This window comes from Myxine glutinosa, chromosome 1 (genome assembly GCF_964187855.1).
Source record: "Myxine glutinosa chromosome 1, kmMyxGlut1.1, whole genome shotgun sequence".
In the NCBI taxonomy this organism is placed as follows: Eukaryota; Metazoa; Chordata; class Myxini; order Myxiniformes; family Myxinidae; genus Myxine; species Myxine glutinosa.
Window position 1 is genome coordinate 370589954 of NC_136261.1, and position 18876 is coordinate 370608829.

Sequence of the window (18876 nt, forward strand, 5' to 3'; positions counted from 1 at the left end):
CTTCCCAGAAGCTGGTGTCGGCGCGATTCGTCTGGCACGGCCTTCGTCGGGACGTCCGCGATTGGACTAGCACCTGCACGGCCTGCCAACGGGCCAATGTCCACCGACACACCCAGGCCCCGCTGGCACCTTTCACCGTGCCCGAACGACGTTTCGACCACGTCAACGTGGATCTGGTGGGCCCCCTCCCCCCCGTCACGGGGGTTCACACACCTGCTCACCATGGTGGACAGGACCACCAGGTGGCCGGAGGCCGTTCCCCTCGTCTCCACCACCACCGCCGACGTGGCACAGGCTTTCATCGCCACCTGGGTCGCCCGCTTCGGCACACCGGCGGACATCTCGTCAGACCGTGGACCACAGTTCACCTCCGAGCTGTGGGGCGCGGTCGCCCGCAACCTGGGGGTCAAGCTCCACCGTACTACGGCCTACCACCCCCAAGCAAACGGGTTGTGCGAGCGATTCCACCGCTCCATGAAGGCCGCGCTCATGGCCGGCCTTCAAGACGGCGGTTGGGCCGACCGGCTGCCGTGGGTCCTTTTGGGCCTCCGCACGGCCCCCAAGGAGGACCTCCAGGTATCCACCGCCGAGCTGGTCTATGGCCAGGCGCTATGCGTCCTGGGCGAATTCGTGCCCGACGCTACCAGTCCCTGGTCCGCAGCTCACCAGCGCTCGGACCTCCAGGAAGCCCGAACGTGGCGAGGAGGAGACGTTTGAGGGCCTCGTACTTGTGGTTGCCCGGCGGGCGCCGAAGGATGGACACGACGCGGGCGGCAGTGCCGGGCCCAAGGGCGGCGACCACGTGGTAGTACCTGGTCTCGTCCGCCGTGATGCCCCGGAGTTGAAATTGAGCTTTGGCTTGCACAAACCAAACGTCGGCTTGCGCCTCCCAAAACTCCGGGAGTTTGATTGCGACGGCGTTGGTAGCCATGGTGCGTTCGGGGGTCAGCAACGGCTGAACCAATCGGGGTCACCAGTGTGGTGCTGTGCACACACGACTCGATTGCCAGAGAGGTAGGCCACAACGCATTGGTACAAACAAGTCTTTATTAAGAGCTCGCACTTCAGCACTCGGCGGGCTCGAGCTTAGAGCCCGCATATATGTCCCGAGGCCACGCTGATCGGCCAAAAGGCGGGGCATGCATTTCAGCTCCCCGCCGGGATGCTCGCGCCACCCAATGGTGCGCGGAATTATTGTCCCTTGTGCCCGCCACAACTACCTTAATACTTACTATCTACATACTTACTACCTTCATACTACATACTACCTTCATACTACATGCTACCTTACTACTTACTACTTTAATACTTATTATCGACATACTTACTACCTTCATACTACATGCTACCTTCATACTACATACACACAAAATATGTCAAAGTACGTTGAACACCTGATGAACAAACTGACTCGTTTCAAGTTTCGTGGGGCGGCGGGAATGTCACACCAACATGGCCGCCAGACTGCTTCCGGTGACTTTATTAGCTCGCGTGGGAACGATAGACGCATTGCGGGTCCAGATTTTTTATAAACGTCCGTGGTCACAGTGCACAGAGGGTTACCTTCTTTTTTTTCCTGGCAATTTCTTTTGTTATCGCACTGTCTTCCAAACGCCCTTCCAATGACAAAAGCATCGTGTACAACAATAAAAGAAGCGACTGTCCGTCCGTCTCCTGCGTAATTCCAAAAGAACGCCATTCGGCCTGCTTTTGCAAGCCACGGCGTTACAGTACACAGAGGTCGGACACAGCACAGAGGTCGGCTTACAGTACGCGTTACAAGCCACGGCGTTACAGTACACAGAGGTCCCTTTGCGTTTTTTACGGACGCATGTTTTTATTGACGAACAGTTTTTGTGCTTTATACTAACCCTCACCGCCTCCCTACCCGTTCCGTTGCACTCTCACCCTTCGACCTCTCCAGTCGCTCTCTCCTTCCATTGCCCTCTCTCCCACCCCCTTCTCCTGTGCTACCGCCTCTCTTCATATTCCCATCAGGAAAGGACTTATTGTTACCGGGCAACGCCGGGAACTTTCCCTAGTAAATAAGGCAACTTCATTAACGGCACAAATGAAAATAACCACATAAAAATGGGGAAAAGCCATTTTTAAAAAAGGAATAAAACGTATTTACACGCCAACTGCGCATGCGCTAAGGTCACTGACAGGCGACAGCGCAAGGTTTTTCCCGGCACGTGTGTGCAGTGCAGGTGACGCCTTCCTTCCTGCGCTACTTCCTCCATACCCTCTTTGTCCTCACTTCAAAGAACATGCCTTTTACGGTACGTTGTTATGTGACCTTTTACACCATGCTTATAACGCAATGTTTCCTCAAAAGTTGTACAGCAAAGCAACTTGCCTTGTCCTGTCCGGCGTGCACACCGTCCTCTGTAAGCACACCGTCCGACTATCTCCTCCGACATGCGTCCACATCCGCTATACTCCATGTGCTCCCACATGCGTCCATACCCGCTATACTCCATGTGCTCCCACATGCGTCCACACCCGCTATACTCCATGTGCTCCCACATGCGTCGACACCGTGCTGTCCGACGCCAGTGTCCTATGTTCTCCGAGGTGCGTGGCCCATGCTGCGTGCTGTGCGTTGCCTCTTTCGTGGTGTTTCCATGTTGTTGACAGCCCGTTTAACAACTACATTCTACATGTTTAACAACTACATGTTAACATGTTTCCATGTTAACAACAAGTATCTGGATCACTCCGGTGTGTGTGTGTGTATATATATATATATGTGTGTGTGTATATATATGTGTGTGTGTGTGTGTGTGTGTGTGTGTGTGTGTGTGTGTGTGTGTGTGTGTGTGTGTGTGTGTGTGTGTATGTGTGTGTGTGTATGTGTGTGTGTGTGTGTGTGTGTATATATATGTGTGTGTATATATATATGTGTGTGTATATATGTGTGTGTGTGTGTGTGTGTGTGTGTGTGTGTGTGTGTGTGTGTATATGTGTGTGTGTGTGTGTATGTGTGTGTATGTGTGTGGGGAGGGTGTGTGTGTGTGTGTGTGTGTGTGTGTGTGTGTGTGTGTGTGTGTGTGTGTGTGTGTGTGTGTGTGTGTGTGTGTGTGTGTGTGTGTAAGTCTGCACGGGCTGTAACCTTTGTGCCATTTCAGCTTTTGTCATGGAAATTTTCAACAAAGTTTTATTATAAGAATACGGAGAAGACAAATTAATAATTTGGTCAAAAGGTCAAAGGTCAAGGTTGTATAAAATCGTCAATTCTCATCCGATTGGTTTGAGATTTGACCAGGTTTTACATATTGGGTCATTGAAGCCTATTCCTCTTGGTCAAAAGGTCAAGGTCGCCTAAATCGTCAATCTTTTGTATTTTTACCTCTGCCACCCAAGGTGGATGTAGGTTATGTTTTTACCTCTGTCTGTTTGTTTGTCTGTGATCAGGACATCTCAAAAACTTGTGGATGGATTCGGACGTAATTTGGTGGAGAGGTTGTGTATGTGACATGGAGGAAATGATTACATTTTGGTGAGAGTTCGAATCTAGGAATACCATCACACCATGGCATGAGGGACCCCCTCCTTCCAGGATAGAGCCGGAATTATTGGCCTTGCATAACGAGTCGTGTTTCAACATGAGTCAAAATTTGAAGTTGATACTTATTTTCCACCCGGTTACCATCGGAGTGATTGGCTTATTTATTGGCTTATTACTGACACACACAAACACACATACTCCAAATTGAGGGTCTTTTATTGATGCCAGGACCAGGACCAGGACCAGTCAGACCCTCTTTTTCAGAGCATGAAAGTCAAAGTGGAAAAGCATCAGGACATGCAGAGAGAAAGAATGAAGGATGGGTCATGGAGCATTGCCACTCAGATACTTCAGATCATCTTGTTAAATAGAAAGATAAACTAAGAGATCGAAGTATAGCTCTGCTGATTGCATGCTTGCCATTGTTCTGTCTGTTTTGTCATCGATCCCAATCGATGTTCGATTTCAAGAAAATTGCTCTTCTGGTGCGGCCATGACATGGTGGGAGTGGGGCGGGGTGGGAGTGGGGCGGGGTGGGAGGGGTAGATTGGGGGGGGGGGTTGGTGTGGGAGAGGTGGATTGGGGGGGTGGGAGGGGTGGATTGGGGGGGTGGGAGGGGAGGATTGGGGGGGGTGCGGTGGGGTGGGGTGCGGTGGGGTGGGAGGGGTGGATTTGGGGGGGTGGGGTGGGTGGAATTGGGGGGGGTGGGAGCGGTGGATTGGGGGGGGGTGGGAGGGGTGGATTGGGGTGGTGGGGCAGGGTGGGAGGGGTGGATTGTGGGGTGTGGGGAGAGGTGGATTGGGGGGGGGGGAGTTGCCTCAGTCTGTCATCATTCTGAGGTCTGCAAAATGAGTTCCAGGTTACTGGAATCGGAGCAATTCATCACGGGCACAGCCACGCTCCCAGCAATGATGCAATCAGCAGCCTCAGGCTACTCGCGAAATCTATATTATAAAAGGAGCCGTCTGTCTTGTTTGTTTGTTTGTTTGTTTTTTTGTTTTTCATGCTATAACTTGAGAATGAATTAATGGATTTCAAGAAATCCAACTACATGGGATTCGAGTAACTCCCAGGTAACTCCCGGGAAAAAAACTTTCTTTTATGGGTACATGGACACGCGTGTCAAAACTGCAAATGCCAACACGTGATGTTGGTTATCCCTGCACGGAGGGCAGGATCTCCCAGAAATCCTTTGTTTTTCTTCCCCCATAGATTAACCATTGCAGCAAAGATTGGTATTTCCATCAGAGAAGCGACGGGTCTTATATTCTAGGAATAATAATAATAACTAAGGAAAATACATTTTATTTTTTGTTCTTAATACAGGAAAATAATACTTTCTTTTGAATCCAAACAGCACAAAAACAATGCACAAACATGTTAATTAATGGTACAGTGTGGACAATTTTATAGTTGAAGTGCCAAACCATATTTTCCCCATTACCCCCAAAGTTTGTGGTTCACGGGGATTTTCACCACCTCGTGAACGACGAGGCATTCCTGTATAGACTTTAACACTGAGTGGGGTATCGTGTTCTATGAACTCTCTTGTTTCTAAGGTAATTGTGCTCCATAGTAATTTACCTGATGTTTTCTTACCTTTAAAGTTTTGTTTTTATAACTACCCCTCTCGATCTACAGGTTTCAACTCTGCTCCACTTCCTTCTCTGATACAAGAAAATGGCGTCTTCTTCAATGACTGGAGTTTGTGCAGATGAACTTCAATGCATTGTGTGCTTTGAACTGTACGAGGAGCCAATTACTCTGCCATGTGGCCACTCATTTTGTAAAGTCTGCATCGAGCAACACTGGGAAAGCAGGGAAGAGGCCACAGTCTGTGATTGTCCGAACTGCCGTGAGGTATTTCCGATAAAACCAAAATGTCAAAAGAATGTGGCCCTTGCCAAATTGGTAGAGCAGATGAAATTGGTGCCAGGAGTAAACGAAGAGAAGATGAAATTGATGTCAGTCGTAAACGTGGAGGAGCGAAGATGCACCAATCATGGCAAGCCAATACAACTCTATTGCAAGGGTGATGAAAGCTTTATGTGTGTGATGTGCATGGTTGGACAACATAAGAACCATGAAGTTGTTCCTGTGGAGATTGTTCATGATCAACTCAAGGCAAGTAAATAAATGAAAAGTTTGTTTGTTCATATAAATTATATCCGTATGAATTTATCTCCAAGAATATAAAATCTATTCTCAAAGGAAGTTAAAAGAACAAAATGCCAAAAGATATGACTGATAAATTGCAAGTTGTGTAATCATGAAAATTTCTCATAACTCAGAACATTCCTCACAAGTGGAGGTTATTTTATAGAAAGACTACGTTCTTATGATACTGTTACGGATCTCAGTCGTCGGCCTCTTTCCCTTACCAAGGGGGGCTATCTCCCTGTCTGATACTGACTGACGTGAGTCCTGAAGTTGCACAGCTCCCTCCGGAGAGGCAGGGCGCAACCTCGTTCGCGACCGCGGACAGATGTTAATTGCCGAGCGGTTTAGCAACCGCGGCACGAACCATTAACAGAGACTAAACCCGATCCTGAAACGTTGGCCAAAATCGCGCCACAGGTGTCCAATGGGGAAATCACAAAGACGAACGGATGTGAAGAAGAAGAAGGCAAAAATAGGAAGAACAAATATGATTTATTATTAATTATATACAAGACCAAAAATAACCAAGGAGTAGGAAGGATCAGAAAATAAAGACAGAAGAGGCAGACACAGTGCAATTCTACTTACCTATACAAGCTTACTTAAACCCCAGGACAACATAGAAGACGGACGACAGTCAGACTTACACGGGGATGATGACAGGAATGGCAGGAGGTGGATGGCTGGACGGATGAGGAGGTGGGACCACCGGGCTGGACGGTTCAGCTGGACGCAGGAGAACGGCCCGGGCCGGGAGTGAGCAACCGCCGACTCTCCTCAAAAACAACGCTGCCGTCAACGCTCAAGCTGCGGTGGTAAAAGCTGCGGTGGTTCAAAGCTGCGGTGGTTCAAAGCTGCGGTGGTTCAAAGCTGCGGTGGTTCAAAGCTGCGGTGGTTCAGCTCCACGCTGCTGCTCCTCCTCCACTGATGGACTTGAACTCAACTGGTGGACTGCGGTACTCAAGAACTCTCTGACGCATCTCCGGTGGACTCCTTCTGGGGGGGGGGGGGGGGAGTTGCGTGACGGGTTATATATATGCCACACCCTCGAACCTTCACGAACCTCCCCGATCGTTCTTTCTCCGCCCTCTCAAGCCAAACCCCTTGATGTTCGATTGGTCGGCAAGGGCTGGTTCACTCCTCCTTCCGATGACGAGGGTGGAGACACGCCTTTCTTCTCCGAACCGACCGCGTGTTCAATGGAGGCAAAGGCGCTGACAATCAGCCAAAGCCGTAGTGGCGAATGCAGTTGGCAATAGAGGCTTTGAGGGAATTGAAAGGGGATCTATCTTATTTGAATTCGGTGCAATGGAGTGTCAACTAATGGGAAACAGAGCCTTAAGCTACTACACATAATAAGGAGATAACTATTTAAAAGGATATATGATTTGCTACGTGCATGTAATGGAGTAACTACGAGGACGACCTTTGACCTTTACACGACGGAGGGTGATATTTACAACGAGATTCATGACACTACACAGGGTGATATTTACAACAATTACAAATCCACAACAATGTTTTACCGGACACTGCTGTAGATCAATTGGTTGTAGAATGAGCGAAGTATCAAAAACAAGTCTTTTAAATTGAACAACTGACAGAAAAGGTGGTTATTGATTTTACAGGTAAAAAGGTAGGCTTGAGAGCTCACCAAATTAACAATTTTGTGCTGAGATTGTTCATGGCCCTGGGCCGAAGGATATACAGTCACGTGAAAAAGTAAGTACACCCCATGTAAAGTTTAGACTTTTTCAACATATTTCAACATACAGCTATTTGATCTTCATTTCAACAATATTGATAGATAAAGGTGATATAATACAACAAATATCATGAAACATTTACATTTTGTAGTCCATTGTATAATTTAAATAAACATAAATGCAAATTTCTCATGTGGAAAAAGTAAGTACACCCTTGGCTCCAATAAGTGGTATTGCCCCCTTTGGCAGAAACAACCTCAAGTAGGCGTTTCTTATAACTGTCTACCAGTCTCTGACATCGACTGGGAGAAATTTTTGCCCACTCCTCCATGCAGAATTCTTTCAGCTGTGCGATGTTTGAGGGGTTTCTTGCATGCACAGCTCGTTTCAAATCCGCCCACAACATCTCGATGGGATTTAGATCCGGGCTTTGACTTGGCCATTCCAGAACCCTCCATTTCTTTCTTTTCAGCCATTCCTTGGAGGATTTACTGGTATGTTTAGGGTCATTGTCATGTTGCAAGGTCCACCTTCGGTTGAGCTTCAACTTTCCGACAGATGGCCTCACATTATCCTCATTCACCCTAGAGGGTGGTGGAAATATTATGGTTTGGGGCAGCTTTGCTGCATCAGGGCCTGGGCAGCCATTCCAGGCCCTGATGCAGCAAAGCTGCCCCAAACCATAATATTTCCACCACCATGCTTTACAGTTGGTATCAGGTTCTTGTGGTCTAATGCTGTCTTTGGTTTTGCCAAACATGTCTTCTGGTACTGTGGCCAAATAGATCTACCATTGACTCATCTGTCCACAGCACATTGTTCCAGAAGTGCTAGTTTTTGTCGAGGTGTTCATTGGCAAACTTTAGTCTTGCCCTGATGTTCTTTCTGGACAGCAAAGGTTTCCTCCTGGCACACCTCCCATGTAGATCAAATTTGTGCAGCCTCTTTCTCATGGTAGACTCGTGCACTTTGACATCAACAGTGGCAAGAGCTGCCTGTAGGTCTCTTGATGACATTCTGGGGTTCTTCGATACTTCTTTCAGCATCTTGTGGTCTGCTCTCGGGCTGAACTTGCTGGGGCGGCCTGGCCTGAACAAGTTGGCAGTTGTTTGGAATCTTCTCCACTTGGAGATGATCTTCCGGACAGTCGAATGATTGATTTCAAATTGTTTGGAGATCTTTTTAAGTCCCTTCCCAGACTCGTAGGCATCTATAACCTTCTTTCTGAAGGCCGCAGAGAGCTCTTTTGATCTAGGCATGGTGACGCCACACACTTCAACAACAAAGAGCAAACCAAACTAAATATCTGAGGTTTAAATAAGACAGGTTCCTCCAAGATCCTCTCTAAAGATGTTCTAATCATTTGCACCTGAGCTGGTGCACCTGTTTCTAATTTTAGGTATTTGAAGTAGTGATAAATGTAGGGGTGTACTTACTTTTTCCACATGCGAAATTTGCATTTATGTTTATTTAAATTATACAATGGACTACAAAATGTAAATGTTTCATGATATTTGTTATATTATATCACCTTTATCTATCAATATTGTTGAAATGAAGATCAAATAGCTGTATGTTGAAATATGTTGAAAAAGTCTAAACTTTACATGGGGTGTACTTACTTTTTCACGTGACTGTAGACCCAAATCTCTGAAAAATCTTGGAGATGAAATGTCAAGCTTTGCTCAAGAATAATGTGTGTGAACAGCATTTTGAGATGTTGAATAAAGGGAAGTGTGTGTTAATAAAATATACAGGTATAAACCACTTTAGCATCCCAGGTATATTAATGAAAACCACACAAAACAACCTGTTGTTGTTAAACTTCATATGGCACCACCTTTCGAGGCCATTTTTCCCCGCAGAGTTGGGGTTGGCCTTTTTCGGGCACCGTGGTCCCCTTTTTGAAGCAATATTTTATGGCCGGATGCCCTTCCTGCCACCAACCCTGTAAGTCACCTCTTCCAACACACAGGGAATTACTAGTAAACTGGTACTCAATTTGCCGACCTCAGTAGGATGACAGGCTGAGTCAGCCCCCCTGGTGTTAATTCAGCGATGACCGGGATTCAAACCCAGGATCCAAGGATCCCAAGCCGGCACCCAAACCGCTAGGCCAACACCAGGCTATTGTTAAACTTCATATAAAAGGATAAAATAATACTTCCAGTTATAGCAATTACCAAGCAGTAATGTTCAGGCCTAATTTTATTATCCATCACTGGGTGTTTGTTTTCTTGTGCTCTTTCACCTACCTCATTCTCATCCACCCTCTGAAAAAATGTCTACTTCTCCCTTCGTTGACCTCCACACCCCTTCTGACCTCACTGACTACTACAACCACACTCTCTCCTCCTGCCTTGACCAGCTTGCGCCTATAAAAACCAAAACAGTTTCTTTCACCCATTCTGCTCCCTGGTTTACCCCTGAACTCCGCCTGATGAAAACTCGTGCTCGCCAACTTGAAAGACTCCGCAATAAAACAGGGCTCACAATTCACTCCCAAGCCTACAAGGACCACCTACAACACTGCAAAGATGCCCTCTCCCACGCCCGCTCCGCCTACTACTCTCAAATTATCCACTCTGGCTCCGGAAACCCAAAAGCACTCTTCTCTACAAAAAACAAACTCCTCAGCCCCCTGGACACCACTACCCAGTCATTCACAGTAGACAACTGCATCTCCTTCCTTTCATTCTTCCAAATAAAAATTGACAACATCTACAGCAGCTTAACCACCACCGCACCTGCTCCCCCTCAAACCACCTGCCCCCCTTATCCTGCCAACCCCTGTCTCAGTTCTCCCCAGTCTCCCCTACTGACCTCTCTGAACTCCTCATAGGAATGAAAACTGCCACCTGCACTCTTGACCCCATCCCCTCCAGCTTTGTCAAGGCCTCCCTTCCTGCTCTCTCTCCACTTATCACTGCAACAATAAACTCCTCCCTGTCTACAGGCATCGTCCCACCATCCCTCAAAATTGCTGCTGTTACCCCCATTCTGAAAAAACCTGGACTCAACCCTGACACCCGAAACAACTTCAGACCCATCTCCAACCTACCCTTTCTGTCAAAAGTTTTGGAACGCGCTGTGGCCACTCAACTCAAACATCACCTCTCTGCCAATAACCTGTATGAAACATTCCAATCCGGATTCCGCTCCAACCACAGTACTGAAACTGCTCTCCTCAAAATCACCAACGACCTTCTCCTCTCCTCTGACGCTGGCAACCTCAACATTCTCATCCTCCTCGACCTCAGCGCCGCCTTTGACACCATCGATCACACCATCCTCCTCACCCGACTTGAAACCACCTTTGACATTACCGGCACTGCCCTCTCTTGGATCAAATCGTACCTCTCCGACAGACGCCAGTTCATCTCCATCAACTGCAAATCCCCCACTGCTCCCCTCCCCCAAGGTGTCCCCCAAGGTTCAGTTCTTGGCCCCCTCCTCTTCATCCTGTACCTGTCCCCCCTTGGTCACTTAATCCGCCGTCATGGTCTCCAATTCCACTGCTTCGCTGATGACATCCAGCTTTTCATCTCCACCAAGTCCATCTCCACCGCCACCCACTCTATCCTGACAAACTGCATCACTGAAATAAAATCCTGGCTTCAAATCAACTTCCTCAAACTTAACTATGATAAATCTGAAATAATCATCATTGGCCCAAAAACGCTCACCAAATCCACCCATAACTTTGCCCTCAACATCGATGGTTTCCCAGTATCCACCTCCCCTCACATCCGGAATCTTGGCATCATCTTTGACCAAACCCTCTCCTTCGACAAATACACTAAACGGATCACAAAGATAGCCTTCTTTCACCTGAAAAACGTCGCCCGTCTCCGTCCATCCCTCTCCTCCACGGCTGCAGAAACCCTCATCCACGCCTTCATCACCTCCCGTCTGGACTACTGCAACAGCCTCCTCTTTGGTTCACCCTCAATAATCACCAATAAACTCCAATACATTCAGAACTCCGCCGCCCGTCTACTCACCCATTCCCGGACCCATGATCACATCACCCCCATCCTTTACAAGCTTCACTGGCTCCCCATCCCCCAGAGAATCCAGTACAAAATCCTCCTCTTGACCTACAAAGCCCTCCATAACCTGGCCCCATCCTACCTGACTGACCTCCTCTCCAGACACACTCCCACCCGCAACCTCCGCTCTGCTAGTACCAACCTCTTGACCCCCCCCCCATGCGGACCAAATTCAGATCCTGGGGGGACAGGGCCTTCTCCATCGCTGCTCCCACCCTCTGGAACTCACTACCTCACACCATCAGAGACTCCTCCTCACTCACCACATCAAAACATCACTCAAGACCCACCTTTTCAACACTGCATTCAACATTTAACCCACAGCATTTAACCCCTGACTATCTCTTCTCCTTCTCCTTCCTTTAGCTTTGATTATTTACCTATTGATTTTTGTCTTTTTGCACTTGTTTTTTGTACTCTGTCAAAGCGCCTTTGGGCTTCTTGAAAAGCGCTATATAAAATAAATGTATTATTATTATTTACTTCCTTGCATCACAATGTTCACATTCATACTGAGTCTCGGCCAATGGTAGTCTTATCCTGGTTTCAAAGATCTTCAATAATATTTATGATGACACGACAATCAGACTTTAAAAAATTACTGGACTTGCCAAAAGCATGAAGCAACAAATTATTTTGAGTTTTTTTTAATGATCTCATTTTTATATTCTGTTCAAAGAGGACCAGCATATTAATCATGGAAACTCCTTTAACAAACTATGATGTAACTGGAAACCAAAGTTGAATTGTTCTCCACAATCAAAATGGCTGTTTGAAATGTGCAATGACATTGACAAGGACACAAGTCTACAAATGAACACAGACAGGTTTTTACATTGACAGAAAGGGCCTTAATAATCCAACATTGCAGTTGAAATCAAAACCCTCCTTTTCTCTCATGGCCTGATCTCAAACCATCAGTTTGGTTTCTAACCCCAATCAATCATCCTGGACCTCCATCTGCTGCTCTTCCAACAATGGATTGAGGCTCTGAATTTTAGAAAAGAGATCAATTCTGTATCTCCTGGACATGGCTCAAGCATTTATCCAAATCTGGTATTGTGTCTTCCTCTCTTCCACTTTCATAGTCATGCCTCGGTCTCAATGGGATCCTCTCCCAGGTGAGAATCTAAGGCCCCAAACCAGTCTCAGGTTAAAATTTTGCTTTTAACTCCACCCTCTGCAGCACCACTCATCCTCCAGAAAGGCAGGCATCAGCCTCTTCCCTCTCTGAAGATGTGTGAAAAAAGAAGAAGCTGGGGCAGCACTTGGAATTGTAAACCCTGGTGAATGTCAGTCTCACTTCGTCTCTTTAAAAGGACCATCTGGGAAAACCAATCCATTCCATTTAAGCAACACTTGCAATTCAGGTCTTCAAACGTGTTAACATCTCCATTAGCCACAATCCCTCCTGGACCAACTAAATATCTGAGTTGGCTTGCAAAGCCATTGCCTCATTGGGAATTCTCCATCATGCAAAGACAAATTGTAATTTTTAACAACCCACAAGGCTTACAGTTGCAGCCCAATGGAGTATTGCTTTCCTTCTGGGCTCATGTTCCTATTTCACACCTTTTCAACTTGAATCCACGGATATCGAGGCCTTCAAAAGCAGTGGAATCTCCTTCAGCAATGCGGCATCCCTGGGCCTGTTACTCCTGCATCGCTGACAGCTTGGTTGGCTCTCTATCTTCTCCTGTGTCCTTGCTAGCCTTTCACCCTCTCCCCTTTTAATGTTCTGTCTCCTCACCCTTCAACCCCCCATAGGGTTCTGCCACGAACTCACTTCTTGTGAAACTCCCAAAATCCAGACTCACTGCTCACATCCATCAAGGAATGACTTAACACGACAGAGAATGCCCGATCTGTGGTTGCTTTTGCAAACCAACTTTGTAACATATTCAACCGAAGAGATGTCAGAAGATAGACACTGAATCTCGAAGACACTCAGTGGTTTAACATGGAAATATGTGGGTTTATGTAATGGTCCTTCTGGTGTGAGACTGAGAGAAATGCCAGGAAGGCAAGGTGTGATCCATTTTGTTTGTCCAACCATTACAAATCGTGAGGCAGTGATGCAGCTGCTATATCTGTCTGTCTGCAGGATACAGTGCTGTACTATATAATGTGGAGTCATTTGTGCAATTGCTGGAAGCAAATAAGCCAGGTGTGATAGCTTTCTTGAATGCAGCAGTTAGTGAGCTTGACAAGTCGAACAGGATGCTACTTTATATTGATTATCGAAAATATGTCCAAGCCATGTTATATCGACAGGTATCTTGACGATTTGTTTCAGATTCAAGCCTTCTTACCATTTCTAATTGCGAAGCAAAATCGTTTGCAAAGTTGAATGACACAGAATCCAAAATGATGATCCATGATTAGGTTCTTTGAAAAGACAAAAGACTTTCCATCTTTATCGATAATGGTTTTTTTTTTTTTGTTTTTTTTTGTATACAAGATCGAGGCTCGTGAAATGAAATGATTGACATGATTTTGCTTGCAATGGAAGTGCGCTTACCGAAACTACACACACTGTTTTGATGAAACTTGCCCACAACCTTCATCACTCATGATGTACAAAAGTTTGTTCACCGCATTAAAAAATATCATGGTCTCTGGGGGGTTTGAGTGATTGTTGCTCTTGATGCAGGTGAGCTTGAGGACCCGCGGTCTTATTTTTGCTTGGCTCATGGGGGCGATCCCCAAAATGTTGGGCATAGAAATTTTTTGACCCCGGTAGTAATTCTTGCGAAAAATGCCAGGGGTATGGAAAAGGCCTCTTTATATGGTATGTGCCATGTGGCAAAGTACAGAAAAGAAGGGACATTTCATAGCTTGTAGAAAATGTCAAAGAATAGAAAAGAAGGCACTGCCCTCTCTCCACCTCACCCCCAGGAATACCTTTGGCTATGGCTTCCCCTTCGCTCCCACCTTTTGTTCACGTGTGTTGTACCATCCACCAAACTGTGATGACTCCATCGACATCTCGCTGTCTGATAATACGGGCCAACTTCTATTTACCCATCCCAACTCTCTCTTCCTCATATGTGGTGATTTCAATTGTCACCATGCCAGTTGGCTGGGTGGGGGTACCTCTCACCAGCCATGGCTCTTCAGCAAAGGACTTCTGTGACTCACTGGGACTGACGCAATCTGTCAATTTCTCGACGCGGATCTCAGTCAACGGAGCATCGTCTCTTCTGGACTTGGTTATGACTAACTTCCCTGAAAATGTCTGCTGCTCCAATCGGCTCATCTGATCATGTGCTTGTTAAAGTGGACATCTCTCTGACCATTCTCAGAGAGCCTCCTCAACCTCCTCAGCGTCGTCGAGTCTGGCACTTCACTCAGGCCAACTGGCACGGTCTTCAAGCAGCCATCAATCATCTGGACTGGTCTCACATCTCTACCGCCTCTGACATCAACTCATCCTGGGAATTCTTCCAAAGTAAATTGCTCTCTCTCATGCACAGATTTATCCCATCTTGTCTTCAGTTGTCATACCCTTCCTCCCGTCCATGGTACACGAATCTTGTGGTGAGGCTATTGCCCAGAAACAACTTGCTTTTGTCTCCTGGAAAGCAAATCCAATGGAAGGAAATCTCATTTCCTTTCACAAAGCCCGAAACAAGTGTGTGTCCACCCTCAGGAGAGCCAGGAAACAATATCTCTCCGTTCTCAGGACCGAACTCTCTTATCTGTCTCCCTCTTCCAAATCCTGGTGGCGTCTGGTCAAATCTGTTTCTGGTGTTTGTTCACCCTCCATCCCTTCCCTCACCTCAAACGGCCACACGGCTGACTCCGCATGTGGAAAAGCTGAATGCCTCAACTCTGTGTTTGCCTTGAAATCTTGTGTCCCAAACCCATCCCTCTCTGCACCCACCGTACCCAGTCAAACCCAGCTGCTCCTGGACTCTGTGTCCTTTCCTCCTGACAAGGTGGAAAAGTTTCTGTCAACCCTCGACTCTGATTCTGCAACTGGACCTGACGGCATCAGCCCACGGGTCCTAAAATCCTGTTCTTCTGCTCTTTCACTCCCTCTCTCTGTTCTCTTCACCCTCTCTTTTGCTCAAGGTCATCTGACATCTGCTTGGAAATCTGCCAACATCACCGCTTTGCACATAAAGGTGCAAAAACAGATCCCAGCAACTACAGACCAATCAGCCTTCTCCCAATTATCAGCAAAGTCATGGAATCCATCATTGCTTCAGATATGAAATCTTTCCTCTTCTCCAATGGCTTGATCTCTGATCATCAATTTGGTTTCAGACCTGGACACTCTACTCTGGACATGCTGCTTCTGCTTTCTCAACAATGGATGGAGGTCCTCAATGCCAAACAGGAAATTAGAGCTGTCTCCCTTGACATATCACGTGCCTTCGATACGGTCTGGCACCCCGCCCTGCTCACCAAACCCTCCTCCTTTGGTATCCATCGAAATCTCCACGCATGGCTTGTGGACTTCCTCTCTGGTCATAGTCAATGTGTGGCCCTGAATGGGTTTCTCTCATCTCCTCTTCCAGTTCAGGCTGGAGTTCCCCAAGGCAGTGTTCTGGGCCCTGTGCTTTTTCTGGTCTTCATCAATGATCTCTCTGACTCTCTTGAAAATCCTCTCTATCTCTTTGCTGATGACTCTACTCTCTGTCGCTCCATTCTTCATCCCTCAGATCGGCAGTCTGCAGCCTTCTCACTCTCTGCAGACCTGGACAAAATCACAGACTGGGCAAACAAGTGGAACATGTCTTTCAATCCTGACAAATCTCACACTCTTACGATGTCTCTCCGAAAAGACCGACTGGACAACCCTCCCATCCACTTTCTGAATAATCCTCTCCAAGAAGTTCTGTCACTCAAGCTTTTGGGTCTCACTATCTGCCATGATCTTTCCTGGGAAAACCACATTTCAAATCTGGCCTCCAAAGCCAGTCACCGACTGGGCATCCTCCGTCGTTCGAAGTCCTTCCTTGGCACACCTGAGCTCCTCACCACATACAAGGCTTTCATCCGTAGCTCAATGGAATACTGCTCTCCCCTCTGGGCTGGTGCTCCTGCCTCGTCTTCACGCTGTTGAAACCAAAGCATTCAGAATCATTGGAATCTCCCGCGATGAAGCTAACTCCAAGGGCCTCTCACTCACTCACCGCAGGCAGGTTGGTGGTCTTTCCGTCTTCGACCGACTCCTCCCTGGCCATGCCCCCCCAGCTCTCTTTGGGCTCTGTCCCACAAATATTCCTACAGGTCGCACAAGATCTACCTGCAACCCTCTTATGGTTAAACTGCCAAAATCAAGACTCTCTGCCCACATTCACTCCTTCATTCCTCTTTTCTCCCACCTTTGGAACAAACTCCCTCACTCTCTTCAATCCCACTCCACCCTCCAGGTCTTTAAAACAGCTGTTCACCACCATCTCTTATCTTCCCCCAGCCAAAACCTTGATATTTTCTACCCCCGCTAATTTCACCCCAATTGCACTTTTTTGGAATACCAACTTCTGTCCTGGAAGTCCTTGGTGTCCTTGTGTTTTATACTTCTCACACCCCCCCCCCCTTCCCACACCTCCTCCCCCCAAGCCCTCTCCCTCCCACACATCTCCCTGCTCTCAAATGTTGTGTTTGTGTGCTTCCCCTTCTACACCCATCTTGTCTTCCGCTCCCTCTTTTTATATATTTTGTTTGTCTGGTTGATTCGTTTGTGATGTAAATGTTAGCTCTTTCACGAGCCTCGATTCAGTATACAAAAAAAAAAAAAAAGAATCGACATTTCATAGCTTGGAGAAAATGCCAAAGTATAAAAAAGAAGTGACATTTCATAGCTTGTAGAAAATGCCAAAGTACAGAAAAGAAGGGACATTTCATAGCTTGTAGAAATTGCCAAAGAATAGAAAAGAAGGGACATTTCATAGCTTGTAGAAAAGGAGCGACATTTCATAGCTTGTAGAAAATGCCAAAGTATAGAAAAGGAGCGACATTTCATAGCTTGTAGAAAATGCCAAAGTATAGAAAAGAAGCGACATTTCATTGCTTGTAGAAAATGCCAAAGAATAGAAAAGAAGGGGCATTTAATAGCTTATAGAAAATACCAAAGAATAGAAAAGAAGTGACATTTCATAGCTTGTCGAAAATACCAAAATAGAAAAGAAGGGACATTTCATAGCTTGTAGGAAAGGAGCGACATTTCATAGCTTGTAGAAAATGCCAAAGTATAGAAAAGGAGCGACATTTCATAGCTTGTAGAAAATGCCAAAGTATAGAAAAGAAGCGACATTTCATAGCTTGTAGAAAATGCCAAAATATAGAAAAGCAGCGACATTTCATAGCTTGGAGAAAAGGAGCGACATTTCATAGCTTATAGAAAATGCCAAATTATAGAAAAGGAGCGACATTTCATAGCTTGTAGAAAATGCCAAAGTATAGAAAAGGAGCGACATTTCATAGCTTGTAGAAAATGCCAAAGTATAGAAAAGAAGCGACATTTCATAGCTTGTAGAAAATGCCAAAATATAGAAAAGCAGCGACATTTCATAGCTTGGAGAAAAGGAGCGACATTTCATAGCTTGTAGAAAATGCCAAAGAATAGAAAAGAAGCGACATTTCATAGCTTGTACAAAATGTCAAAGTATAGAAAAGAAGCGACATTTAAATAGCTTGTACAAAATGCCAAAGAATAGAAAAGAAAGGACATTCAAAAAATCTCATGTGCATGTTGGTCTACCCTTATGTTCTGAGGAGGAACCAATTAATGCTCCAGAAAAGTTCATATGAAGGGTGCCAATTTCATTCATTCAGCTGCATGAAGAAGTAAATGTATTTTATTTGCCAGATGTAGAGCGCCCCTTTGTAGTCCAACTCTGCTTCCTTTAACGATCAATTATTCACCATGATAAATAATGTTGATGAGCTCTCTTCTCATACAGTTGTATAAATAAAGAAGAGTTGATATTTATTTTGGAATCGATAAATGTCTAGTCTCCACTTTTTTTGCAAATACATTTTAAAATCATTTTGTGCAGTTTGTGCCTTATCGTTTCCACATACAGATGAACAATTCCCTTTACCTGGACTTATTTATTCTGTGCAGGGCGTTTTGGCTGCAAAGTGTCCTGAACTATCAAAGTCAAAGCAGCACCTTGAATCCCAACTCCATCAGCTGAAGCGGCAGGTTGAACAAACACAGGTATGAAATACCAAGGAATGGACGTGATTGAAGGAAAGAGAATTAGCATCTGGAAAAAATATTTGTTCTACAATGGGTGACATCACCACAGCTCAAACTACACAATATTACTTGCATCTCAGCCATCTCAAGCCACCTCTGGCCATCTACACACACGAGCCACCAACCACCTGACTCAAAACAATTTCAATCCATGACCATTAATGTCAGATTTATTTTTTAAATCCAACTGAGCAGACTTTTTTTTGGAAGTTGTCTGCTTAAAATGCT

At 46.1% G+C, this 18876-nt stretch overlaps 1 protein-coding gene across 2 annotated transcripts in view; it reads left to right on the plus strand.

The window, feature by feature from the left end:
• Positions 1-2160: 2160 nt before the first annotated feature.
• The window catches only part of LOC137417055 (E3 ubiquitin-protein ligase TRIM7-like), a 35892-nt gene continuing 19176 nt past the window's right edge, over positions 2161-18876 (plus strand). For both annotated transcript variants that reach the window (XM_078770138.1, XM_078770139.1), the window contains exons 1-3: positions 2161-2282; positions 5153-5635; positions 18511-18606. In XM_078770138.1, coding sequence (XP_078626264.1) covers positions 5192-5635; positions 18511-18606 — 540 coding nt within the window. In that variant the 5' untranslated portion in view covers positions 2161-2282; positions 5153-5191. The remainder of the gene's footprint in view (positions 2283-5152; positions 5636-18510; positions 18607-18876) is intronic.